At 45.2% G+C, this 27,897-nt stretch overlaps 1 protein-coding gene across 1 annotated transcript; it reads right to left on the reverse strand.

Annotated features, from left to right (window-relative positions):
• Window positions 1-7,168: 7,168 nt before the first annotated feature.
• Window positions 7,169-23,358, reverse strand: LOC101614210 (sodium-dependent glucose transporter 1C-like). Its single transcript, XM_004660677.2, has 4 exons — window positions 22,959-23,358; window positions 12,941-13,109; window positions 10,755-10,871; window positions 7,169-8,627 (listed from the first exon to the last, which is right to left on the reverse strand). The coding sequence occupies exons 1-4, from the start codon at window positions 23,247-23,249 to the stop codon at window positions 7,624-7,626; spliced, it is 1,581 nt and encodes a 526-aa protein (XP_004660734.2). The 5' UTR covers window positions 23,250-23,358; the 3' UTR covers window positions 7,169-7,623.
• Between the last annotated feature and the right edge of the window lie 4,539 nt (window positions 23,359-27,897).

Raw genomic sequence — 27,897 nt, forward strand, 5'->3', positions numbered from 1 at the left:
TTATTTAAAACTGGGATTTTCTTAAAGACAATGAAGATTGATATTGTGCCATTTCACCAAGTATCCACACAACCTTTCTGACTTGTTTGATACTTGTTAATTTCCAGTACAACAGGTAATAGATCCCACTTGGAAACAGTTTCTATAGCCCCGTGGGCTTAGGCATAATTTATGATTTACTTCAAGCCAACCCAAAATGGGAAGGGTGATGGAATGCTGTTGCCTTTATTACACTATCTTATATCTGACTCCTGGTGCAAAAGATCTTGATGGCTTTGAAGCAGCTGTCACACAGAGAGGGCCACATGGCAAGGAGCTGTGATAGGACCCTATGAGGGAGACCCCTCCAAGGCTCAGGATCCATTGTAGAAGAGGGGGTGGCAAGAACGTAACAGCCAAAGGAAGAATAGAACTACTTGCAATGCTATCTGTCTTCCAGACACAAAATAGCCTTGATATTCATGACCCCACAGTGCCTGACACTATCTGCACAAGATCTGTATAACAGGAGGAAAAAAAAATAATAATGACATCAAAGAGAAGAGAGACTCATTGCAAAGAAGAAGGAATGTGGGGCTGGAGAGATAGCTTAGCAGTTAAGGCACTTGCCTGCTAAGCCTAAGGACCCAGGTTTGATTCTCCAGGTGCCACATAAGCCAGATGCACATAGTGGCTAGAGGCCCTGGCACACCCATTCTCTCCCTCCCTTTCCTCTCCCCCTGTCCCTAATAAATAAATTTAAAAAATAAATCTTTAAAAAAAGAGAAGGGACTCAATGAGGGTGGATTTGGGCAGAGGAAATGGGGTGGAGGTAGGGAATTATTATGGATCATTTGTCTATATTTATGGAAGTTGTCCAGAAAAGGTTAAAAAACAAGCCAACAAGAAGTCCAGGCTACAAGAGAGAGGAAGACTTTCTTTCTGACAAGCACATGCCCCTGGAAGAGATGCCCACCACAGAGGAGAATGCAGCCTTGGCTGACCACGTCAGCAGCCCCGTACGACCCTCAGAAGAGGGTGCAGTACGTCATGCCCAGATTCCCAAACCACTGAAACACTGGTAAGCCTATGTTGTTTAAGCTACTAAGTTTGTGAGGACTTACGACTGAGCATTAGAAAATTTGGCCATTGGTTATTTGGATATTTGCAAACACAGAACAATGAATCGTTCTGATTGAATCAATCTTTCCCTGCAAATACCATAATGCATTTTCAGACATTCCCAATGGTCTCATATGGCTGCTATAGTCTGGATCTCTGTCTCCCCAAAACTTTCATGTTAAAAGCTTGGCCCCAGGGGCTGAGAAGATGGTTCAGTGGATAAAAAGATTTCTCCATAAGCCTGGGCAGCCATGTTCAGATCCCTAGCACTTGTGTAAGGCCCGACATTGTGGCAGATGTCTCTAATCCCAGCACCCCTGCAGGTGAGAAGGGAGGTGGACACAGGGGATCTTTCAGGAGCACAGGGTCAGCTAGCCTGGTGAGCCCAGTAGGAAACAACATTGAGACCCCGCCTCAAATGAGGTGGAAGGCAAGAACCAATGCCTGAAAGCTGCTCTCTGACCTCCACACATGAGCTGTGGTATGCTCTCACTCACACACGTGAACATATGTGAATGTGCACACGCACACACACACACACACACCAAAAAAGTTCTTTTTAAGATGAGTGTAGCCTAACTACTTCAGTGTGTTATGCCTCGATGTGTGGCTTTGCCACAAGCCCAGAACCAATATAGTCAACTGATCGCGGCCAGAGCCACAGAGCTGTGAACTTAAATAAGCCGCTTCACATGTTCACTGTTTCAGGTAATTACAACAGCAAAGGAAACTGCTTAGGCAGAAAATGTGCACTGAGAAATCAGGTCTTATGATGAGATTGTTATGTTGGGATGTTTTTTAACATTTTATTTTATTTTTATTTATTTATTATAGTCAGAGAGAGAGGGAAAGGGAGAGAGAGAGTAAGAATGGGCGCACCAGGGCCTCCAGCCGCTGCAAATGAATTCCAGACACATGCGTCTCCTTGTACATCTGGCTAACGTGGGTCCTGGGAAGTTGAACCTGGGTCCTTTGGCTTTGCAAGCAAGCGCCTTAACCACTATGCCATCCCTCCAGCCCATGTTGGGATGTTTTTATGGGAGAAAGTCTAGAATGCTGTTAACAGAGCTCTGGCAGATAGTTCCAGTCACCTCAAGACACTGACAGAAATGTGAACGTTCAAAACAAAGTGAAATGGAAATAGAGCCTGAAGTAGGAACTAGGTTGGAGTCCATCCTGGTTACACTGTGACAAAATCCAACCAAGCAAAGGCAGAATTGTGTCCAGTGTTCTGAGTCTCTGAGGGAGCTGAGGGGGGTTAGAGATGCTGGGCTAGTTTACTTGATGGAAGAGATTTCAGCTCAGCAATGTTTAGGTCGTGACATGTATGTAATCACGAGCTTTTCACTAAACTTGCAGCAACAATTAGGAGGAACAAGGAACAGAGAGGAATGAGGGTTTTTGTTGTTAGGTTTTTTGTTTTGTTTTGAGGCAGGGTCTCACTATCCCGGGTTGACCTGGAACTTACTCTGCAGCCCAGGCTGGCCTCAAGCTCTTGGCAATCCTTCTACCTCAGCCTTCTGGGTGCTGGGTTTATAGGTGTGAGACACCATGCCTAACTTGAAGGGAATTTTTAAGTTGCATTGTGACCTGATAAGGAGCATGGGTGTAAATTCATGGAAAGGAGGATGTCTATAGTAGCACTGGCAACTAGAAGCCAAAAGCCTGGCACAAGTACAACAGAAAGGGTGCCTTGAGGATACACCAGGTATCTCCAAGGCCACTCCAGCTACATGGGTTCAAAGGTATAGAAATATAGGCCGGAGAAATGGCTTAGTGGTTAAGGTGCTTGCCTGCAAAGCCAAAGGACCCAGGTTCAATTCTCCAGTACCCACATAAAGCCAGATGCACAAAATGGCGCATGCATCTGGAGTTTGTTTGCAGTGGCTGGAGGCCCTGGTGCGTTATTCTCTCTTTCTTTATCACCTCTTTCTCTCACTCTCAACTAAATAAATGAAATGTAAGATAAAAAATTTTTAAGGAGTAGAAATACAAATGTGCTTCCCTTCAGAGCTCTGGGACACCATGTTTTATCAAAGGTGCCTACAAACAGAATGGCTTCCTATGTTTAGCCAACAAGACACTCAGACGCTGCCACACCCATTGACCATGAGGACTTAGGCATTGGTCACAATGACTACAGACCTCAGCATCGTCCATCTAATGTCAGGGTTTTTTTATTTTTAAAGTTTGTCTTATTTATTTGAGAAAGATAGAGAGGCAGATAGGGAAAGACAATGGGTATGCCAGGGCCTTCAGCCACTGCAAATGAACTCCAGGTGCATGTGCCCCCTTGTGCATCTGGCTTATGTGGGTCCTGGGGAATCGAACCTGGGTCCTTTGGTTTTGCAGGAAAGCACCTTGACTGCTAAGCCGTCCCTCTAGTCCTAATGTCAGTTTTGTAGGCATACGGAATTTGAGAGTTATGGGGTAGTAGAGATTTCCACCAATATTTCAAAGGATTCCTGGGAGGCCAGGGCAGGCAGTGTGTTGCAGGATTAGAGTCCCTGCAGGCAGCCTCTCACAGCGCGGCGGTGTGGAGCTGTGGGAATGAGGACAAAGGAACACGAAATACCTGCCAAGGAAGCCACCCACAATGAGCAGAGTCAGCCCAACAGTGTAGCAGTATGGCTGCCCAAGTCATGCGAGCCCACTTCCGTCCCTGTCCCTGGATCCTAGGCATTAAGAGGTAGAATGAATATACTTGGCTTCTTCCTCTTAGGGCTCACTTGGGTCTGATTCCTCCTTTTTAGTCCCTTATCCCTCCCTTTTCTTTTCTTTTAAACAATATTTTAATTTTAATTTATTTATTTGAGAGAGAGGGAGAGGGGGAGAGACAGAGAGAATGGGGGCACCAGGTCCTTCAGCCTCTGCAAACAAACTTCAGACATACATGCCACTTTGTGCATCTGGCTTATGTAGATCCTGTGGAATTGAACGTGGGTCCTTTGGCTTTGCAAGCAAGTGCCTTAACCACTAAGCCATCTCTCTGGCCCACTCCTTTTTCTTTTGTAGAGAGTTTACCCTTTGGATGTCCCACAGTTGTATCAAGGAACTGTATCACTTTCTTTATAAGTGTGTGTGTGTGTGTGTGTGTGTGTGTGTATGTGTGTGTGCATTTAGGGATTGATCCTAGGGCATTGCACATGTTAGCCAAGTATTATAGCTCTAAGTTGTTCATCAATGCTTTTTTATTTTTATTTTTTTAAAGTACAGTCATGAATTTCAGCCAAGATTTTGGACAATACTGGAAAATGGAATAATGAGTGCATTAGGGACCCTTGGAGATAGGCTGAGTGCATTTTGAGAACATGGGCAGTGTCAAAGGAGGCAAGATGGACATGTTCTTTTGGGAGCCACAGGGAATATCATAAGCTTGTATCTTGAATGACTCACAAAGGCTTGTGTGTTAAAAGTATTTTTCCCCCCATGGACTGAGTTGATGCTCAGCAGTTAAATGAGTTTGATTGCAAAACCTGCTCACCCAGGTCCAATCCCCCAACCATCCATATAAAATCAGACAGGCATTCATTTGAAGCCACAAGAGACCCTGCATACACACGCACACACATTTATTGAATTAAATTTAAAAACAAAAGTTTGGTCCCCAGAGGTAAGAGCTTTAAGAGCTGGGGCCTACTGGGCTTCAACTTTTGAGCAAAATGGTAACACTTAAGACACTGAAAACTCTTGGGTACGACTGGATAGCATTTTTTTTTTTTTTTTTTTTGAGACAGGAGCAGAATACCATAGTGTCTCAGTCTGGAATGTCCCAATAGCAAGTGTGCTGAGCCTTTAGAAGTAGTGCAGTCTTAAGAGGTGGGGCTTGGTAGGAAGCCTTTAGGTCCCTGGGCACATCCGTGTTCTTTAACTAGGACCCTTGACCTCTGCATTCTCTTCACATCCTGAACATAGGTGAGTAGTTTTGCCATCTCCACACATAGGCGCCCAAGGAAGCCCTTCTGTTTAGGAGTTGGTTTTCTGCACTGTCTGTCATAGCCACAGAACAGCGTTTATGATTTGGTCCGTGGAATCCAAGCCAATTTTCCAGTATGGCTTTGTAAATTTATGCCATGTTCTTATTAGCACACCTCTCCCTAAGCGTCATCTTCTAACCTTTAGAGTCGTCGCTGGAGACAGCAGCCAGATGACTGCTACTGCCTTGGGCTCGTGGGAGGGTGGTAAAGTGACATGGAACTTTCCAGGCCCAGCTCAGGGAAGAGGATAGCATAAAGATGTCAGGCTTTACTGTCAGCGTGTGCCCCTGTCCTCCCTCCCCCTCCCCAACGTTGGGAAGTTGCTAGCATTAACCTAGGAAGTGGGAAGTGTGTAAGATGAAAGGGCAGCTGTCAAGAAAGGTGCTGTGTTGGGGCCTGGACTGTAGCTCAGTGGGAAAGTACTTGCCTGCCATGCATAAGGCTCTTCGTTTAACTCCCCACACTGAAAAAATTTAAAAAGTGCTACATGCACCCGTTCAGTTATTTGACCTGGCTCGCCAAACTTAAGGCTTGCAGTGTCCACTGTTTTCACTGCTGATGACTTCTCTCTCCCATAGGGCTGCATGCAGCATAGGTTTTTTTTCCCCCAGCTTTCTGTCAGCTGGCCTATAGGGAGGGGCCTTTCAGCTTAGCTCCAGTTTGATTTCTCAGTGACCTTGTGGAGCCCCAGCATGTGGAATCTTCAACAACAGGGTCTTATCATCTATTCCTAGTGGGAAACCAAGAGCCTTGGCAAATGGCCTGTCATGTTATGGGGACATCAGGGACCTTCCTGTCTAACAATTCACTGGAAGATATAGCTAGGAGATTTCTTATGGGAACTATAAAACTTACAGATTTTAAATTTGAACATCCCCTCATTTTCATTTCTAGTATCAGAGGTCATCAACAAGGGCTGTGTTAAGGGCCTCATAGTAGATCTGAGGGCAGAGAATAGTGTCTTGAAGGTAGGCCTACTGAACATTGCTATGTGTTCAATTTTAGAAAAATAATTGGGGGAGGGGCAGGACAGGGAGATGAAGTACAGGAAGGGAGGGGAAAGGTTAAGCAAACTAAGTATGTGCATTGATAAAGAATAAAAACTAAAAAGAAAGCCAGGTCTGTTGGCGCATGCCTTTAATCCCAGCACTCAGGAGGCAGAGATAGGAGGATCATCCTGAGTTTGAGGCCACTCTGAAACTTCATAGTGAATTCCAGGTCAGCCTGAGCTAGAGTGAGAACCTACCTTGAAAAACAAAACAAAAAAAGGAAGGAAGGTTGGAAGGAAGGAAGGAAGGAAGGAAGGAAGGAAGGAAGGAAGGGAGAAAGAAAGAAAAAGCAGGGCTGGAGAGATGGCTTAGTGACTAAGGCACTTGGCTGTGTAGCCTAAGGACCCATGTTCCATCTCTCTCCAGATCCTATGTAAGCCAGATGCATAAAGGTGAGGCAAGGGCAAAGTTGCACATGCCCACTAGGTGGCACAAGCATATGGTGTTCCACTGCAGTGTCTGAGGCCTTGGTGTGCCAATTCTCTCTCTCTCCCTCTCTCTAAAAATACATATATATGTTTGAAAAAGCAATCAAATGAATTATTATCATCGTCTGGTCTAATTTACAAATAAGGTAGGCATGAACAAACACACGTCCTTTTTTCAAGGACGATCTCTCAGGAGAATGTACTCTCCAGCTTGTCTGGCAACACGTGCAGATCTGATCATTTGCTCAGCAAATCCAAGCCTCTCCTCTGTGGGTTACCTGTGCTAGAATATCCCTCAGCTTCTCAAAAGCAAATGTGCCAACATCCACAAGACTGGGTTTGAGGTCAGCCTGATCTACATGGTGAGTTTTGGTTCAGCCTGAGCTACACAGCAAAACTTTGTTCTCAGAAAGTAAATAAACAAGGGCTGGAGAGATGGCTTAGAGGTTAAGCGCTTGCCTGTGAAGCCTAAGGACCCCGGTTCGAGGCTCGGTTCCCCAGGTCCCACATTAGCCAGATGCACAAGGGGGCGCACACATCTGGAGTTCGTTTGCAGAGGCTAGAAGCCCTGGCGCGCCCATTCTCTCTCTCTCCCTCTATCTGTCTTTCTCTCTGTGTGTGTCGCTCTCAAACAAATAAATAAATAATTTTAAAAAAAAGAAAGTAAATAAACAGGACATAAAACCAACCAAAAAAAGCTCCTGTGCCCTCTCTGAAAGACGGAGACTATAAAATATTACCTACCATCTGCCAAACATGAGGACAGGAGCAAGACTGTGGGACTTACAGAGTACTTCAAAATATTTTACTGTTGGCGCTAGGACCTAGACACTTTGATCGCCAAATCTGTTGGAAATCTAATTCTGTGCTGTGACTGGCCGCTTTAGAAGTGCGATCATTCAGTGAAGTCAGTCATTACCCATCCTCCCTGTGTTAGGCCTTTTGGTCCCAGTACTTCACAGGGAATCACTACACGGGTCAGAGCTACAAAGCAAAAGTTGCCGGTATTTACTCTTTCTTCTTTCCCTTTATTCCTTTATTTACTTATTTATTTTTGGCATCCTCCCTTCATTTTCTTCCTCGAGGCCCAGAACTAGAGGACATTTCCTGACCCTCACAATTGATGTTTCCTTCGTGCTTATGATCCAAGGGAAAGATGGCAAATTTATACATCACAGGAAATAAAACGGTCGTGAATACTGTTGACCCCAAGCATGTGTACAGAACTAAGGGCAAGCTTGGGTATTGGCCTTGAAGAATTCCAGATAGTGCAGGAATAGCCATTAGTCCCAGGGCGGCACCAACTAAAATGAATGCTGTAGACTTCCCATTCAGGGTCGTGTACTGCTCCATCCAGGAAACCCCGCTGGGAAAGGTAGTGGCCATCGAGGCTCCATACACTGCAGATGCCATCCAGAGACAAAGCGGGCTCTTGTCAAAAAGCACCAGAAATAAACACGAGACCAGACTCCCAACGTTGCTCAGCACAATCATGGTTCCAGGCTGTAAATATCTGGCAAAGAAGATGGCCAGGCCCCTGCAGGCGGCAAAGGTGCCCCAGAAGACAGAGTTCAACCCGGCCGCTTGGCTTTCTTCCATGCCAACGTGGGTGGTGGCAAAGGAGAATATGTAAGAGCCATATGTCACCTCAGCCCCGACGTAAAAGAAGAAGAAGACAAAAAGGAGGCAGAGAAGGGTTTTATGGTATTTAGCTCTTCGAGACCCGGGAGCGGTTGATGTAGATTTTGTCTGCCTTGAGTTTTTCTTAAAAAACGGAGCAACCAGAAAGACAGAAACTACTAAAATGTAGGTGCCGATGGAAGCATAGGCCCACACTAAGTTCATGTCGTCGGGAACTCCAAACAGAGAGCGAGCGTGGGCTTCTGAGGATGAGTTCAGGGCTCCAGGGTGCCAGCCGGGCTCCGTGTGGTTTCCTGCAGGCGCCGTGGTACCCCACGCCAACTTAGCCAGCAGGGGAGCCAGAAAGGCACCCAAGGCAAAACTGAAGTGCAAGGCCTGCATGTGTGGGGCTCCTCTGTCTCCCCAAAGAGCCAAGATGAGGACGTTCCCACCTACCAGTGAAAGATGGGAGAATGATTCAAATTAAACACAGTCACGTAACTTCAAAAATTCAGAACAAACAACCCACAAAAGAAGCACCAAATCTGTATCATATGGCATGGCCATGCTAAGGTATCAGAGACACACCTGCATCACCTCTGTAATGAAGAAACTCTAAACCGCCTCCTCCAGAGCACTATCGTCTCATACTCCTACAAAGCCACTATCAGGGCCAGACACATTAGCAAAGGGCTTTTGTAAGATCTCACTAACACCACACCGGAGAGGTTTATGTACCTATTATATACCTAGTTACAGAAAATGTTATCCTCAGATAACGGCCAAATTACCAAACCTTTCCATACTTGGAAGAGTAGAAATTTATTTATATGTAAAACATCCATGCAGGACCCTAAATACTCCGGGAGAGTGGTGTGCCCACTGCGGCTGACAATACATGTATTTAAAATCTGTCCTTACACTGTCAGTGTCTAACAAAATGAGAAGCCCAAATCAGAAAGTCTGCGGCTACCTCTTTTTCTGCTGAATATTTTCAGATAGGCATTTAATTTTACCCTGAAGTTTGACAAAGCAAACCAAGCCTGAAGGATGCAGAGATGGTTTAGCAGCTAAAGATGCTTGCTTGCAGGCAAGCGCCTTAACCACTAAGCCATCTCTCCAGCCCCAAGTTGCTTTTCTCACTGGGAGCAAAGCCTAAGGACTCAGATTCGATTCCCCAGTACCCGTGTAAGCCAGGTGCGCATGGTGGTGCAAGCATCTGGAGTTCATTTGCAGTGGCTAGAGGCCCTGACGTGCCCATTCTCTCTCTCTATTTTGCTAATAAACAAAAAAATAAATATTTTTAATTAGGTAAATAGGCCAGGTATGGTGGCACACACCTTTAATCTCAGCACTTAGAAGACAAAGGTAGGAGGATCATCATGAGTTTGAGGCCAGCCTGAGACTACAGAGTGAGTTTCAGGTCAGCCTCAGCTAGAGTGAGGCCCTACTTTAAAAAAAAAAAATCAGATAAATAAGAAAAATAAATGTATTGAAGTCAGGCATGGTGGTGCATGCCTTTAATCCCACCACTTGGGAGACAAATCTGTATCATATGGCATGACCATGCTAAATTATCAGAGATACACCTGTGTCACCTCTGTAATGAAGAAACTCTAAACCACCAGAGCACTATCGTCTCATACTCCTACAAAGCCACTATCGGGGCCAGACACATTAGCAAAGGAGGATCGCTGTGAGTTCGAGGCCACTCTGAGACTACATAGTGAATTCCAGGTCAGCCTGGGCTAGAGTGAGACCCTACCTCAAAACCCTGCCCCCTAATAAAAGTATTGAAAATGTGAGTTCTTCCCTCTTTTCTTTCTTGTACTTTTTTTGTGTGTGTGTGTGAATTTTTTGAGTTAGGGTATGTGATCTCAGGGGGGACCTCGAACTAACGGCGACCCTCATACCTCTGCCTCCCAAATGCTGGGATTAAAGACATGCACCACCACACCCTGCAGTTTCTTTGTTTTTGTTTGACCTTTGGGTTTTTTTTTTTAACGCATCTCATTTTATTTATTCCATTTACTTATTTCTTTGGGGTGTGCATGTATGTGTGTGTGTGGGGGGGGTGTCGTTCACCAGGGTCTGTTGTCACTGCAAATGAACGCCAGACACCTTCAGCACTTGTTTATCTAATTATTTGCAAGCAGAGAGACAAAGAAGGAATGAGGGTTGTGGGCGCACCACAAACAAACTCTGGACACACTTTGCACATTTGTCCCTTTGTTTCAATCTACTTTAGGATAGCCTCAAATTCATCCTTTTTTGTTGTTGTTGTTACTGTTGTTTTTTTCAAGGCAGAATATCTATTGCTCTAACCCAGGCTGGCCTGGAACTCTTGGGAATCCCCCTATTCCTTTAGCCTCCCGGGTGCTGGGATTAAAGGCTTTTGCCACCACACCTTCCCAGCCGACCTTCAGACTGATAACAACGACCACCTTTCACAGAGAAAAACTCTCTAATGTCGCCATGACCAACTCGGGAACTCCCTGCATTTCAAGTGTGCGGCTCCTCTTGTCCTACATCTCCTAGCACTGTCCCGGTCCCACCTATGGTACGAAGGGCTCACAGACCTGTATCCAGAATGCCAAATGAGACACTGATGGCAGACATCACGATGACCAGGACCACCGCTGTCTTGCAGAAAGGAATGAGGTAAAGACCAGCTGTCGTGGCTGACAGGGACATTCCTGAGAAGACAAGTTTAATATAAAGCTATCAAAGCAGTATTCATGAGTCATGGGAACAGTCAGCATCATAAAAACTTCCAAAACTGAGTGGGGTGTGGTGGCGCACGCCTTTAACCACAGCACCCAGGAGGCTGAGGTAAGAGGGCTGCCATGAGTTCAAGGTCACCCTGGGGCTACAGAGTGAATGTCAGGTCAGCCTGAGCTACAGCGAGACCCTGCCATGAAAAACAAACACTAAGAAGACAACTTCCAAAAATGTAAAATAAGATTAAATAAAAAGTGGGTAATCATATAAAGGGAGGGCTGCGCCTTCTAAAAGTGGTCATGTTCCTTAAATCTTGTATGATCTTCATGGCTTATAAAATTTAAATTACTATAAAACGAACACAATTATATCACTGCTAGAAAGCAAACTATAAATCATACCATTGAGAAAACTTGTGTATGAAAACAGAGAAGACAAAATTATTAAATGGGCTAGATGCAACGGCATACACCTTTACTGCCAGCACCAGGGAGGCAGAGGTAGGGGGATCTCGTGAGTTTGAGGCCAGCTTGGGAGTACAGAGTGAGTTCTAGCTCAGCCTGGGCTAGAGTAAAACCCTGCCTTGATAAAGCAAAACAAAACAAATTATTAAATGTCTCACATTTAAGAACAAAAAGAGACTTTAAATATGAGGTAACAGGGCTGGAGACATGGCTTAGCGGTTAAGCGCTTGCCTATGAAGCCTAAGGACCCCGGTTCGAGGCTTGGTTCCCCAGGTCCCACGTTAGCCAGATGCAAAAGGGGGCACACGCGTCTGGAGTTCGTTTGCAGAGGCTGGAAGCCCTGGCGCGCCCATTCTCTCTCCCTCTATCAGTCTTTCTCTCTGTGTCTGTCGCTCTCAAATAAATAAATAAATAAAAATTTAAAAAAAAATGAGGTAACAAATTAAAAAGACAAAAATATGGGAATATATATGTGTGTGTGGAGATATATATATATATATATATATATATATATATATATATATATATATATGTGTGTGATAGTTTAGAATAAAACTTTAGATCAATTAGTTTGGGGAGCAGTGAGAAAAATACAAGACACACTTCCCCCACCTCTGCTTCCCGAGCGCTGGGATCAGAGGCGTGCACCACCACGCCTACCTTTTCAAGACACACACTTTAACTTGAGCTCTAGACCAGGGGACAGGGGACAGACGCTTGTGTAGCCTGTGCAAAGTTGTATCCTTAGCAAATAAAACAGTACTTATTATGTCACAATTTTTCTTTTAACTCATACACAGGAAATAAGAGGGATGATTTATTGATACATCATTCCCCTTGGATGCAAAGGTGTTTTGTCATATCTACCTACATTTTCTTTAAACATGTCTATTTATTCCAAACACAGAATGATGAAAGACATTCCATCTCCTTCTGGGGAATGGCAGAGCAGTGGGGGCTCATCACTGACCAGGGGCCTTCCATCCACTTCCGGGGTGCGGCAGAACAGTGGGGGCTCATCATTGACCAGGGGCATTCCATCTACTTCAGGGGTACAGCAGAACAGTGGGGGCTCATCACTGACCAGGGGCCTTCCATCCACTTCTGGGGTACGGCAGAACAGTGGGGGTTCATCACTGACAAGGGGCATTAGGAACAGACATGCAGCCTACCTCAGCTCTCTCGCCACCCCATTCAATTCCAGTTCCAAAATCTCATGCTGACCACTGTAGCTGGGAGCCCTCCCTTGCCTTGCCTGAGTACATGGTTTTGGACAACCAGTTGTGACTCTGGAGTACAGCTCACGTTACAGTGAAGGCGAGAAGGACTGGTGGAGGCCTGCACACATTCCCTGGCTAATCCAGTCCCAGAGGGCCCAGCACATGTTTGCTGTAACTTCAAAGAAGGCTAGCAACCATGGACACCCAACAGACACAGAGGACTGCGAAACATCCTGCTCTTTAGTCATCAACCATTTTGCCAGCTTCTGCAATTCATATTGCAAACTGCATATTGCAATTCAGTTTGCATATTGTAAATTTACTGACAGAATACAGAAGCAAAACTCACTATTTACTTACCCAAAAGTAAAAAGTGATTCATACAGTCAAAAAGAACTCCACCAATCACAGAGCCACATAGGTACCCTAAAGCACGACCCACAAATATTTCGGAAAGACTGCTGATGTTTCGGTTCACATTTCTCGCCAGATCTTGAAATGTGGGTCCCAGGATGGCAGCACTTGTGCCCTGAAAATTTAAAAAGCCAAAAGCTTTACTTGATATCAAGATGGTATGCTTAATTTACATCCACTATTTAAAAAGTGGGAAGTGGATTACAAAACAGAGAATTACTTCAAACCCCATAGTAAGGAAAAAAATGCACAACAAGGTCTGGGGAGATGGTTTTGTAGGGAAAAGCTTGCTCTGAACGTGTGCGTGCTTGAGTTTGAACTCCCAAATCCCACATAAGGTGGGATGCAGGATGTTAGCACTTGCAATCACCGTGTGCTTAGGCAAGAAGGGGGGCCACATGCAGAAGCCCCTGGAAGCTTGCGCCACAGGCTGGACAAACAGTGTACCTGACAGACCCTGCCTCCAGGTGGGAGATAAAGAGTGACACTTAGAAATTACCCTCAGACCTTCACGCATGTGCTGTGTCACAGGCACATAATACACACACACACACACACACACACACACACACACACACACCACAACAATACTAATATTACTGGAGCCTTGGACTTCTGTTGTTTCCCTTCTTCTCAAAACGCTCTCCTTTCCAAAACTCCTCTAGTTCTCATGGCTTGTTGCTTTGTTTCCTTTTCAAATAATTCCTTAAAGGGCCACTCTATGTTAAAAGTCAGTAAGAGGGCTGGAGAGTGGCTTAGCTCTTTAGATGCTTGACTGCAAAGCTGAAGGACCCAGGTTCAATTCCCCAGGACCCACCTATACCAGATGCACAAGGTGACGCACGCATCTGGAGTTCGTCTGCAGTGGCTGGAGGCCCTGGTGTGCCCTTCCCTCTCTCTCTCTCTTTCTCTCAAATAAATAAGTAAAAATAAAAGTAAAATAAAATATTTGGGCTGGAGAAATGGCTCAGCGGTTAAGGCACTTGCCTGCAAAGTCAAAGGACCACAGTTCAATCCCCCAGGATCCACATAAAGCCAGATGCACAAGGCTGTGCATGCATCTGGAGTTCATTTGCAGTGGCTGGATGCCCTGGCACACCCATTCTTTCTCTCTCTTCCTCCTCCTCTCTCTCAAATAAATAAAAGCAAAATTTAAAAAAAAGTTCTTGCATAAGCCAGGTGGGGTGGCATAGGCCTGTAATATCAGCACTTAGGAGCTGAAGGCAAGATTAGAAGTTCAAAGTCATCCTCAAACACATAGTCAGTTCAAGGCTAACTGGGTTACATAAAATCCTGTCTCAAAAAAAAAAAAAAAATCCTAGCTCAAAGAACACAATACTCTCCTTAAAATGAGAATTAAATGATTATTATTGGAATTCAAGTTGGGAATGAGGTAACTCTGTACAGCCAGTCATTTATTCTTAGGGATATTAAAAAAAATAGACAAGAGGATAGAAATGATATTTTGCCTCCTCTAAAGTTTTTTTTTTTTTTTCTGGAAAAACTTAAGGTATTTGAAACTGTTAGCAAGCATGCTGCATTGACAAGTTATAGTGTGTGAGAGAGTGCATGCTTCTAGAAGTTATGATTAGTAGGCAGTACTAGTTGCTACCCAGCCCACTGACTTTTTGCAGTGCATTCAATAAGCTATTTACAAAATAGCTGTTCGGGGCTGGAGAGATGGCTTAGCGGTTAAGCGCTTGCCTGTGAAGCCTAAGGACCCCGGTTCGAGGCTCGGTTCCCCAGGTCCCACGTTAGCCAGATGCACAAGGGGCGCACGCGTCTGGAGTTCGTTTGCAGAGGCTGGAAGCCCTGGCGCGCCCATTCTCTCTCTCTCCCTCTATCTGTCTTTCTCTCTGTGTCTGTCGCTCTCAAATAAATAAATAAAAATAAAAAAAATAAAAAATGAACAAAAAATATTAAAAAAAAAATAGCTGTTCGGATTCATAGGTTTACCAGTCTATACTTTCTTAACACTCCCAGTAGCTTGCTTCCTAGTGGTCTCTAGAAATTGAAGTCAGTGAAGGTCAGTTTTAATTATTACATGCAACTAAACTTGCTAGGAATAAGAAAAGGGGGAATAAAAAAAAGGGAAATCCCTATGTGTAACTGTATAAGGAAGATAAAATGTGCTTTTTGGTAAGGAAAACCTCTGGGATGTGAAGAGGCATTATTTTACTGTGAAGTAAAGGTAATCACTATCATCCGAAAGTAGAGTGACTCATTGTTCTAAGATGAAAAGAGAAAAAACACAGGACAAAATACAAACATTGTTGTTGGGGCTGGGTATGCAGTGTAATCGGTAGAGTACTTACCTAGCATGCATGTAGCCCCGGGTTCGATCCCTAGAACTGCATAAAACCCAGGAGGATTGCACACACTTGTAGCAGAGATCAAAAGTTCAAAGTCATTCTCGACTACATAGCAAGTTCGAAGTCAGCCTGGGGTATAAGAGTCTGTCTCAACAAAAGGGATTTGGGGCTGAAGAGACGGCTCAGTAGTTAAAAGTGCTTGTTGCACAAGCCTGATGATTTGACTTCAAATCCCCAGAACCCATGTAAAGCCTGCCACAAGTAGTGGGCATGTCTGTGATGCCAATGCCTTACAGCAATGGAAGGCAGAGGCAGGAGAACCTCACATTTCGTGGGCCAGCTAGTCTGGCGTTTACAGCAGCAAACAAAACAGGTTCAGTCTCAAATAAGGTGGAAGGCTAGGACCAACTGCGGGAGGTGGTCCTCTGACCTTCACACGTGAGCCGTGACACACACACACACACACACACACACACACACACACACACACACTGTTACAGATGATTGTCGTGAAATGAACTTCGTGTGTGACCATGCTTGCCAAGATTGAAAGAGAATTGCTTGGAAATTTTTCTAAAAACTGAGCATTAACATCAAAAGGACTCTGCAAAACTGAGTTTAGTTCTCTGTTAAAACAAGATTTTCTTGGAATATGGCTAGCTCAACAGGGTATTGTGAAAGTTTTTTCTTTGCATTAGAGGCAATTGCCTTAGGAAACAAAGACCCCAAATTTTACCGAGAGAATTCCCTGTGCTCTGTGATGTCCTCATTAGCTTTTTGATCACTTAAAGCCATGCAGTGTGCACACCTTTCATCACAGTGTTGGGGAGGCTACGGCTGCAGGTCTGTGTGTTCCAAAGCAGCCCAGGGCTTCAGGGTAAGAACTTGTCTCAAAGCAAAACAAAACATAATGTAATTTTCTATATTTGCCTTTGAAGTGTTAATAGCACTTTTATTAGCTAGAGACTATTGTTTGCTAGGACCTATGATTTTATCTTATCAATGTTTTCAATCTTTACTATTTAAAAACACATTTATTTGGGTTCCTTGCTGCTGCACACTAACACCAGGTACAAGTGTCATTTTTTGCAACTGGTGCATAAGTGCTGCAAAATTGAACCCAAGCCTTCAGGCTTTGCAAACAAGCAAGCGTCTCTAACCACTGAGCAATCTCCCCAGGCCCCCCTCCATGATTTCTTGATGAACTTCTCTAAATCAAATTAAATAACCCTTTTTCTAGACCTTGAATTACTTTTGGGATTTTTTTTTCCAAATAGACCATTGGAATATCTCAAAGGATATGTCTCTTGTATGGATGTGTCATTAATATGTTGCAGAAATTATATAAAACTCACAGAAATATAACAGTTCTGAGGGGATGCCACTAATCATAATTCTAGCTGTTACCTTTCAGTGTTGTATGCAAGATTCTGACACAGTGGTCCTGTCTGAAGTCCTAGGTAATCAGTAGGCCCAGGCAGGAGGACCACTGAGAGGCCAGCACAGGCAACATAGCAAGGTATCATCTCACAGGACTTGCATGGAGCAGACATGACCAACTTCTCTTGTCTACTGCATGGACATGGCAGTGAACTCTCTCTAGATCTGTAACCATCTTGTGCCATCTTACTTCTTGTCACTCACAGGCTGCTAATTGTCTAATCTGGCCCTTTTCTGAGCCAGCATTAGATTGGTGTTCAAGGACATTCATGGAAAGCACAGGGACCTGATGACTTTAAGACTGCTCCATTGGGCTGAGGAGGTGTTCTTGACCTCTAATGAAGAACCAAATGGCTCATGAGCATTAAGCTGATGTTTAACCCAACATCAAGCACAAGAATTAATTAACTACTGAGGAAATGATTTGCAGATTTTCATGCTAAGTTATCCAGGGAAATTCTTAAGCTATGCAACTGGAATGAACTCCAAGTCCAATTACCTATCAAAACCTATTTAGTATAGCATATCAGGCTCCTGAAGTAGAGAAACAACACTGGCATTTAAGAGAATGCAAACCATCGCTAAGCATGGTCTCCTGGAGAGCTTGGATGCCTGCCTGGTCCTTGCTAAATCTTGCAGCATTAAAAACGCTGCATTCTTAAAGCACATCATGGTACAGATGAAATGATTCAAATTATGATTAAGAATATTTTTGTGACACAAAATGGCTTATGGCTAATGTTTGGTCTGCCAAACCCATCACTTTTACAAAATAATAAAACCCAGGTGGTTCTCTAGCAACTCCTGGGTGACTGGAACCCTTCCAGGTGGACTTCACTCACCGGCCACCTCCAGCGCATGTTTGCTTGGTGTGCACAAGTCGTCCATGAAGAAAGGATGGAGCTATAGCAGTAGCTACAATCTTTAGAAAATGTAGTTTCCAGCTGGGTGTGGTGGCGCACGCCTTTAAACCCAGCACTCAGGAGGCAGAGGTAGGAGGATCACAGTGAATTCAAAGCCACCCTGAGACTACATAGTGAATTCCAGCCTGAGCTAGAGTGAGACCCTGCCTCGAAAAGCAAGCAAGCAAACAAACAAACAAAAGAAGAAAGAAAGAAAAGAAAAAGAAAATGCAATTCCTTATGGGGCATTTTTTTGGAGAAATCTCCAACAATTACTCACTGGCGCACTCATGACCCCACAGTGATTACCAACACCCCAACAAGACCCACACCGTTCAGAGCCCACCAACGTTTTGACATAGAGGATGAAAGAGGACAAAAGAAATGAGACAACAAAACAGAGGAAGGACTACTACGAAAGACAAAAAAAAAAAAAAAAATCAAGGGCTGGAGAGATGGCTTAGTGGTTAAGCGCTTGCCTGTGAAGCCTAAGGGCCCCGGTTCAAGGCTCGGTTCCCCAGGTCCCACGTTAGCCAGATGCACAAGGGGGCGCACGCGTCTGGAGTTCATTTGCAGAGGCTGGAAGCCCTGGCGCGCCCATTCTCTCTCTCTCTCCCTCTATCTGTCTTTCTCTCTGTGTCTGTCGCTCTCAAATAAATAAATAAATAAAATTTTTGAAAAAATCAAGAAACAATTCCACTGTTGCAAAGCTCCTCCCAATCCTCAGTGAGTCAACCTGAAACTCCCCCAGAGTGAAGATTGTCCTGGATGTTCTAGGGTTCACTGCCGCTTGCTGCACACTCACCGGGCACGACCCCGTACTTCATGGGCTAACCACTATGAAACACAGAACACCTGTCTGTGTGATGCCTACTAAAGGTATATTGTGCTCTCAGGCACTGTTCATAAGCCCTGGGGGTTACTTCTGAGGGTAAAAGTAAACACTTGCATGGTGTCACATTAAATCAGGTAAAGTCCATTTTCACCAAATGAAATTATGCACCTTTATAGCGTGCTATATAATATATAGCCCAAAAAATTAGCTTCCTAGTGGATTTTGTTTAGTTATGGTAAGTGATGTTTGCTCACACACCATTAGTAGCCAGTTCTTCCACTCCAGGGGTCTTTATCAGCTTCCTGAAGGCTCACTCCTGTCTTCTGAATTGCTTTCTGAAAACTACTATGCCTGCACCCTAATAGGATATCAACAGGGCCGATATCTAAAGTGAATTGCTACTGAAGAAAGTTCCTAGTAGGGTTCTGGGTATTCACTTTCCAACAGTACTGTAGTTCCAGGTTTTATTTATTTATTTTGAGATAGGGTCTGACTCTAGCCCAGGCTGACCTTGAATTCACTCTGTAGTGTCAGAGTGGCCTTGAACTCATGGTGACCTTCCTACGTCTGCCCCCCAAGTGCTGGGATTAAAGGAGTGCACCAGCACACCCATGGTTCCAGTTTTATGGAATTTTTTAAAGATTTTCTTTCTTTATTTGTTTGTTTATGAGAGAGAGAATGGGCACACCAGGGCTAGTAGCCACTGCAAATGAACTCCAGGTGCATGTACCACCTTGTGCATCTGGCTTACATGGATACTAGGGAAGCAAACCTGGGTCCTTAGGCTTCACAGACAAGTGCTTTAACCACTAGACAATCTCCCCAGCTCTCGTTGTATAAAATTTTAATGCCAGCCTGTAAGTTGGAGGAAATTTGGGATCTTATAGCCTGTTGGATCTTCCAAGGGTTCAATAATGTGAAGCCACTCTGAAAGGCGCGTGAGAACATTCACGTTCTACAAAAGCTTACTGGAACAAAATTTCACTTGAGGTCTCCTCTGTGCCCATACCAGGGACTTGTGAGCGGTTCTAAAAAAAGCCAAATGCTGCCAGGCATGGTGGCACATGTTTTTAATCCCAGCACTCAGGAGGCAGAGGTAGGAGGATCGCTGTGAATTCAAGGCCAGCCTGAAAGTACATAATGAATTCGAGAACAGCCTGAGCTAGAGTGAGACACTCTTTAAAAAAAAAAAAAAAAGAAAGAAAGAAAAGAAAAATTCTGTGCCTATCTCAGCTCTGATTTCACCACATAAACAGAAATGAAAAAGGCAATTGAGAGACTGGCCTGCAGCTCAGTAGGAATGACACCTGCTCAATCCCAGCACACACACACACACACACACACACACACGCAGACACACACCACATGCGCACACATTGCACACATACACATCACACACATTACACATACACAATTGCTGTTGACTGCTGTTCCTCACAACACTGTCACTGAGTATGTCAAGGAAACTTCTCAGGGGAAGGCAATACCTGGTATGTGTACGGAACCAGCTGGCAACGGGGCTGCAGGCACGTAAATGGTGGCTGGCAAGCCTGGCTGTTATTCCAAGACTTTTGAATTTTTATATGTATTGGCTGTCTAGGTTTGGATGGCTTGGTTTCCAGGCTAACTACAAAACTCGATACCTCAAGCCAGGTGTGGTGGTGCATGCCTTTAATCCCAGCACTCAGGAGGCATAGGTAGGAGGATCACCGTGAGTTCGAGGCCACCCTGAGACTACAGAGTGAATTCCAGGTCAGCCTGAGCTAAAGTGAGACCCTACCTCTAAAATCCAAAAAAAAAAAAAAATTAAAAAAATGATACCTCTTTAAATCATAAAATTTTTCAGCCAACTACTGATCTTAGTCACCGTAACATCCTCAACAAAGACAGTGACAAGTCCTGTTGGAACACTGGTGATCTCTGTTGTGTGAGCTTTGAGTTGCTTGGTCCATGGAGACACTCGTTAAGTGTCTTGGCACTATTTGAGGCAGGAGGGAGAGACAGGAAATCGTGGTGACATGCGGAGAAGAGGTTAGGAGAGGGGGAGACTCTGCTTGGGGAACTGGTCTGCTCTCACTGCTGACAGGAGGGCGTTCAGACGTCCATCAACACCACCAACCAAAGGGACCAAGTGGGCTGCCACCATGACGTACTTTCCAAAAGGCATCTTGGACAAGCACAGTAAATAAATGTGCACACTTAGGGCCAGATAATGCATTCCCAGAGATACCTCAGACAAGGACAGTATCTACACGGTGGCTACTTAGGGCTAAAATAATATATAATCTTATGTTCCTAGCATTCCCCTCTCCTGCTTCAGACAGTTAACACAAACATGAAGACAGCCTAAAGAACTCTCAAGTAAGCTGCTATAAATTGTGAACTCTATCACTGGACCAAGTTGGCCAAAATACAGCAATAGAAAGTGCTATTGTGGGCTGGAGAGATGGCTTAGCGGTTAAGCACTTGCCTGTGAAGCCTAAGTACCCCGGTTCGAGGCTCGATTCTCCAGGACCCACGTTAGCCAGATGCACAAGGGGGCGCATGCATCTGGAGTTCATTTGCAGTGGCTGGAGGCCATGGCACGCCCATTCTCTCTCTATCTGCCTCTTTCTCTGTCACTCTCAAATAAATAGATGAAAATGAACAAAAAAAGTATTTTAAAAAAGAGAAAGTGCCATTGTTGTTCAGGGTTTCAGCCATTCTCTTAAAATGGAGAGAATTGCCGGCGTGGTGGCGCATGCCTTTAAATCCCAGCACTCGGGAGGCAGAGGTAGGAGGATCACTGTGAGTTTGAGGCCACCCTGAGAATACATAGTTAATTCCAGGTCAGCCTGCGCCAGAGTGAGACCCTACCTTGAAAAACCTAAAAAAAAAAAAGGAGAGACTCACTTAAAATTGTATCTGTGTATGGGGCACTGTAACCTACCTTAATACATCAACAAACTGTTACCTGAGAGAACATTCTTAGAACAAGTCGCTGAGTAGCCAAGTGTTCCTTCCATCACAAACTGCCAACTGCCCAGAAACGTGCACAGGAGGCGAGCGAGCTGTGTCTGTGTCTGTGTGTGACTTTCCTGCTCTGCCTCCCATGTTCCAGGTGGAGTTTTCTGAGCCTTTGCTGAGCAGTGGATGAACTTTTTGTGCAAAGAAATTTCTAACATCAACAAGTCTAACTTTTTCTTTGTAATAGGTGTTATAAGACCTAGAGGTTAATAGTTGACTTTCATAGGAAATTTCTTGGAATCCTTAAGGACAAAAAAAGTTTCTAAATCATTTACATTTTAAGAACAACCTATTCTCATTGCTCTAATTGCTCCAAGTGTGCCCCTCACCCAGGAAGGAGTAGCCCAGGTGAGCTGAGGTGCTCCTAGGTCAAGGAGAGAGGCAGAGCATTGGATCTGGCCAAAGTACTTCATGCCTTCAAAGGCCTTACGCTGGCCCCACGTGAGACCCACCAGGCGTCTGCAGAGATCTCTCTTTTAGATGCCCTCAGCCCCCACCCATCAGAGAACTTGCAATTTCAGTACAGCCTTTGAGATATTGTCCAGAAGTGACTCTCCTCAAACACCCTCCAGTTCCCCGGGATCACAATTATTCCACAAATACTGGATTGCTAGTAGCCCAAGGGATTGGTGAAAAGCACTTCTAGCCTTGCACTTTGCTCCAAGGAAAACATTATAGGGTCTAAGGTCTGGTTTGAATAGGATTAGGGCAGAATGTGAGTCCTGCTTCTGGCTTCTCCAGACAACTAGCTCTGTAATTTGGAAAAGTCTCTTTTCTATTGGGCTCTATTTCCCAGCTCCAGAATTAGATGTTTGGCTGAACTTGACCAGTCCACAAGGTAGAGAAAATCCCAGAAAAACATTTTTCTTTTAAATTAAAAAAAAATTATTTGCAAGCAGAGAGAGAGTGGGGGGGAAGGACAGAAGGAGAATGGGTGTGCAAGGGCCTCTAGCCACTGCAAACGAACTCTGGATACATGCACCCCTTGTGCATCTGGCTTACTTGGGGACTGGGGACTCGAACCTGTGTCCTTTGTCTTCACAAGCAAGCGCTTTGATCACTAAGCCATCTCTCCAGCCTCCCCTTTTTATTTATTTATTTTTTAAATTTTATTTGCAAGCAGGCAGACAGACAGAGGAGACAGAGGGGAAATGGGTGCATTTTTCTCTATAACAATTGGAGGGCAGGGGGCAATGACTGGACAACCCCTCTTGGGGGTCTTCTTCATTCACACGAGAAGACCTAACCAAGGTTTGCTGCCGTTGGAAAACATTAACATTAACAGGACAATCAACTTTGCCTTGACAATAACCTTCCGTGATTAGAATTGTCCCCATTTTATAGACAATCAACTGGGTCCTAGCTTAAAAAGTGTGCACAGGGTCACAGAATGTGCAGGTGGCGCAAGCAGGACTCCTACTAGGGGGGGCAGGCTCCCTGCAGGACGCCAGTTGGAGCCCAGCTCTCACCATGCCCAGGAAGGCGGCACAAAGGACCACGGTGGTGAACCAGCGCAGCGCGCTCCCCGCCCGGCCTCTCCGCTCGCTGCTCGCCAGGGCCTCGGGCTGCAGGAGGCGCTGCCCGGCAGCCGCCGCCCGGGCCCCGCGGCACTCCACGTCCAGCTCCAGCTCGGCGGGTCCAGGTCCTCTTGCAGCAGGCCAGCTTTTCCACGGACCCCTGGAGCTCTGCGCCCCTGTTCCTTCCAGTCCCACTCGCCCTCCGGGACTGTCTCGCGAAGATGCACTTTGGACTGCGCACATGTCGAGCCCCTCCACGCACAGGTCCTAATGAGGTCACTTGGCAGAAATGGACCTTTCGTCTGCAAACCTGGACTGGGCTTCCTAGGGTCGAAAACGTGGTCGCCAGAGAGAGGACGCCTCCCGCTTCAGCATCACTCTCAGCCAAGCGCGCGCGCACAGGACACCAAGCTGGGGGTGGGATCTACAGGTTCCCTGCAACCTCTAACTGAGCTTCTTCCCCAGTCCAGAAAGTTACTTTTTTTTTGGTTGTTGGTATGAGGCAGGGTCTCACTCTATCTAGTCTAGGCTGACCTGGACCTCACACTGTAGCCCCAGGCTGACTTCGAATGCATGGTGAGCCTCCTACCTCAGCCTTCCAAATGCTGCGACTATGCCTTTAGTCTCAGCACTCGGGAGGCTGAAGCAGGGGGATCGCTGTGAGTTCAAGGCCAGCCTGGGGCTGCAGAATGAGTTCTAGGTCAGCTGGGACTACAGCAAGACCTTACCTTGAAAAACAAAAATAAATAAATAAATATATAAATACAAAGAGAAAACCAAATTTATTTATTTATTTGCAAGGAGAGAGAGAGAGGGACGGACAGACAGACATACGCCAGGGTCTCTTGCCAACATCAGACACATGTGCCACTTGGTACAAAAGCACAAAAGACACATCTTGAAAAAACCAAATATAATAAAAGCAAAACAAACAAGGAAAATTGATACACCTTGGAGAAACAAGGTGGGCACAGGGGAGAAAGAGAAAAAACTTTTATAGACAGAGTTAGAAAATTTCTAAGGAGGCAGCTTTCAAACCGTCGTGGAAAAGCCTCAAGCTTCTTATAGCTCACTTTCAAACACAGGCAGTCCATGGCTAAGAAACCAACACTGTTTTATAGGCTTTTGTACCCTATAGTTTTAAAAAATATGTGTATGTACCCATTTGCTGAGAGAGGAGTCCATAGGAGTACACCAGGGCCTCTTGCAAATGAACTCTAGACATATGTACCACTTTGTGCACCTGGCTTTTTGTGAGTACTGGAGAATCAAATCCAGGCAGTCAGGCTTTGCAAGCAAATGCCTTTAACTGCTGAGCCATCTCCCCAGTCTCTGCCCATTTCTTTTAAATTGGGAGACGCAAGACTGCCTTCCTCCCAGGGTGGCATGGGTATCAGGCAACAAAGCAATACTGCACAATTTCTAGATAACCAAAGAGGAAATATTTTACTTTAATATTATTTTGGTTTAACCTGGTAGGGTCTCACTGTAGCCCAGGCTGACCTGGAATTCACTATGTAGTCTCAGGTTGGCCTCGAACTCATGGCGATGTGCCTACTTCTGCCTCCTGAGTGCTGGGATTAAAGGCGCGAGCCATTATGTCCAGCTTCTGTGCCTATTTTAAGTCTTGGCTATTGGCTCATCTTTAACTCTGGAGCCCAGGGCTCTGACTGACAGGCCACAGTGTTGGTTTCTTAGCCATGGACTGCCTGTGTTTGAAAGTGAGCTATAAGAAGCTTGAGGCTTTTCCATGACAGTTTGAAAGCTGCCTCCTTAGAAATTTTCTAACTCTGTCTGTGTTAACAGTGCAGGTCTGCTGGCAGAACTGCCTTTAGAAGTGGGATTTTGAGGCACATAAAATATACATCTCAGGAAGAGGACAGTTATTCTCCCCCCACCACACTTTTTTTTTTAAATCTTTTTTTTTAAATTATTTATTTATTTATTTGAGAGCGACAGACACAGAGAGAAAGACAGGTAGAGGGAGAGAGAGAGAATGGGCGCGCCAGGGCTTCCAGCCTCTGCAAACGAACTCCAGACGCGTGCGCCCCCTTGTGCATCTGGCTAACGTGGGACCTGGGGAACTGAGCCTCGAACCGGGGTTCTTAGACTTCACAGGCAAGCGCTTAACCGCTAAGCCACCTCTCTAGCCCCCACCACACTTTTTAAAAATTATTTTATTTATTGATTTGAGAGAGAGAGAGAGAGAAAATGAGCACACCTGGGCCTCTAGCCACTGCTAACAAACTCCAGACATATGCACCACGCTGTGCATTTGGCTTTAAGTGGATACTGGGGAATTGAACCTGGGTCCTTTGGCTTTGCCAACAAACACCTTAACCGCTAAGCCATCTGTTCAGCCCCTACCACACTTTTCATGTGTAGTGCATGTGGTGTGGTGTTTTGTGTGTGTGTAGTGTGCCGTGTGTGGTGCATTCATGTGTGTGTGGCTGTGTACAGGTGTGGAGGCCATGGGAGAAGTTGCCTCTTGTTCTTTCATAGGTTTTCCTTGAGCCAGAATCTCTTACTGCCTCTGAGCACCCATTTTGTTTGATCAGACTGGCTGACCAGTAAAGCCCAGCTATTCAGGAAGCACTGGGTCTCTGTCCCCCAGGTTCACTCTGCTGTTAGGTCCTCTTTGGTCATAGCAAGAGAAGCTCTATAAGGTGACAGATTTCCCAGCTACATGTTCCTTATGTAATTGGTTCTTTTCCCTTAAAGTTACAAGGGCTCGGGCATAGGCCAATTGACCACTGTTTTTGTCTTCTTTTTCTCTTGTTTTTTTGTTTGTTTGTTTGTTTTTTGTTTTTCAAGGTAGGGTCTCACTCTGGCCCAGGCTGACCTGGAATTCACTATGGAGTCTCAGGGTGGCCTCGAACTCATAACACTCCTTATACCTCTGCCTCCCGAGTGCTGGGATTAAAGGAGTGCGCCACCATGCAGGATTCTTTTATAAAACAGATCCAGCAAGAGCATGGTATCAAACTTGGCATGCAAGTTGTTTCTTTGTATGTCTCTAACACCTAACCTGTTTAGACTGAGTGGGGTTGCCCATTGCTCAGATTAGAGAAGGAGATTAAGTTTCTCTCACAGGCCAGTTTGTCTCAGCAGCTGGAGAGCCCAGAGTCTCTGGGGTTTACCCCTCCCCCCCCCAGCTCCAGGGTGCAATTCCACATAGGCTTGAATTGAGATGGTCCTGCATTCTGGGAATCCCAAGTAAACCTGTGTCCTCAGGAAGGAAACACTTCTCCCTTGTGTAGGCTGAAGTTGCTAGAAAATAAAAGCCACATCCATGTTAAAGATTCTACAAGGCCAGCTGATTAGAAATCATGTTGGGCTTTCTCTCTCTCTCTCTCCCCCTTAGTAGAATTCACTGCCCTCACCTGTGCTGGACCTAACAGCCTTGTGACTACCCAAGAAAACCGTTTGCAACACCTTAACTTTGCACACTGCTAGTTTCCACCAGCTTCATAAGCTAAGCATGTCATCAGATGGTGTCTCAAACTTATAGTAGAAATTTCTCCACTCTACTGTAACCTGCCTCTGCCCGATGCTCCTAGCAATATATTTTAAAATTCCTAGATTTATGACTTTCTTTTGTTCTAAACTATAAAAACTTCATAAAACTATCACATTGAAGCATGTTATTTAGGGCAACCCGAATATGTTTTCCCAGGCCATGATCTCTCATGTTTGGCTCTAGAATGTTCAGTGTTGAGCACAGGAACAATCCTCAACTCAGGAGGCTGAGGCAGGAGAATTGCTGTGAGTATGAAATGCGCCTTGGAGGCAATATAGCCAGTACCAGGCCAGCCAGGGCTGCTTGGCATAACCTTATCTCAAAAATAAATAAATAAAAATAAAAAGTAAAAGAGTTGTGCTTACTTCTATTTCTGTGTTATTGGGGATCTGGGGGGCAATTCCCCCAGAACTCCTTCTGTGCCTGAGGAGGAAACCCACCTCCTGAAGGCTGCCTTTATCCACCTTCTCTTCTACCCCTCTGAGCCAGAACCTTCTGGCACCTTTGCGGTTTAATCCCTGAGAGCCCAGATTGAAATCTGGGAGAGTCTTCTCTGTCCAAGACTCTCACTTGAGGATGACCTGTGCTGCTGGAGGGGGGTCTTGACTTTTCCAAGCTTTGACTCATCTCCATTTGCAGTAGAAGTGAATTTAAAGCTACCCACAGCTAAAAAAGCAGAAGTAGTGACTCACGCCTATAATCCCAACACTCAGGAGGCAGAGCAGGAGGATTACTGTAAATTCCATGCAAGCCAGACTATAAAGATAGACTGTCTCAAACAAAACAACAAATGACAAGAAAAATGGTATGAGGGGATCATCAAAGTGTCTCATGGAGAGAAGAGCAGTGCAGCCCTGCAGGCCACTGGAGGGAGGCTAGTGAGACAGTTAGGGGTGACAGGACCCCAAAGTTAATTGCTTTCTCCTTGACTAGACTAGGGACTTGTTCTCAGGCCTGTAGGTCATGATCTTTTATTGCAGGTCAGAGGTCAGGAGGGTCTGGCCTCTCCTTCTCTCAGAAGGGCCTTCCTAGAGAATGAAGATTTCTGGAAAGACTGCCCTTTCCCAGAGGTCTTGACTCCAGACATGTGATGTCAGAACTGAATTACCTAAACCAGCTGCCCATCCAGTGGGATCATGGAAGAAAATCCAGCCTGAGTCTTGAGGTGGGCTTCTCAAACCCCTCTTGCCTCCTCGGGCAGGAGCTCTGCCTCCCTACCTTTTCTTTCTCTCTACAATCTAACAAAATCTTTCTGAACCTTATCTCTGGTCTGTGGATTTATTGGTCAAATCCATAAAATAAAATAAGACTTTCCAGCTCTCTAACTCCTGAGTTATTGACACCCAAGGGCTGAGAAAGGCTCATTGCTCT

This window comes from Jaculus jaculus, chromosome 7 (genome assembly GCF_020740685.1).
Source record: "Jaculus jaculus isolate mJacJac1 chromosome 7, mJacJac1.mat.Y.cur, whole genome shotgun sequence".
Classification (NCBI taxonomy): Eukaryota; Metazoa; Chordata; class Mammalia; order Rodentia; family Dipodidae; genus Jaculus; species Jaculus jaculus.

Excerpts from the sequence above, each read along its gene's own strand:
- LOC101614210 (XM_004660677.2), bottom strand. The coding sequence starts at position 23,249 with ATGTGCGCAGTCCAAAGTGCATCTTCGCGAGACAGTCCCGGAGGGCGA. Across the intron at positions 13,110-22,958 it reads GTGCCGCCTTCCTGGGCATG|GGCACAAGTGCTGCCATCCT; the intron begins GTGAGAGCTGGG and ends TTAAATTTTCAG. Across the intron at positions 8,628-10,754 it reads ATTTGGCATTCTGGATACAG|GTGGGAACGTCCTCATCTTG; the intron begins GTCTGTGAGCCC and ends TTTCACTGGTAG.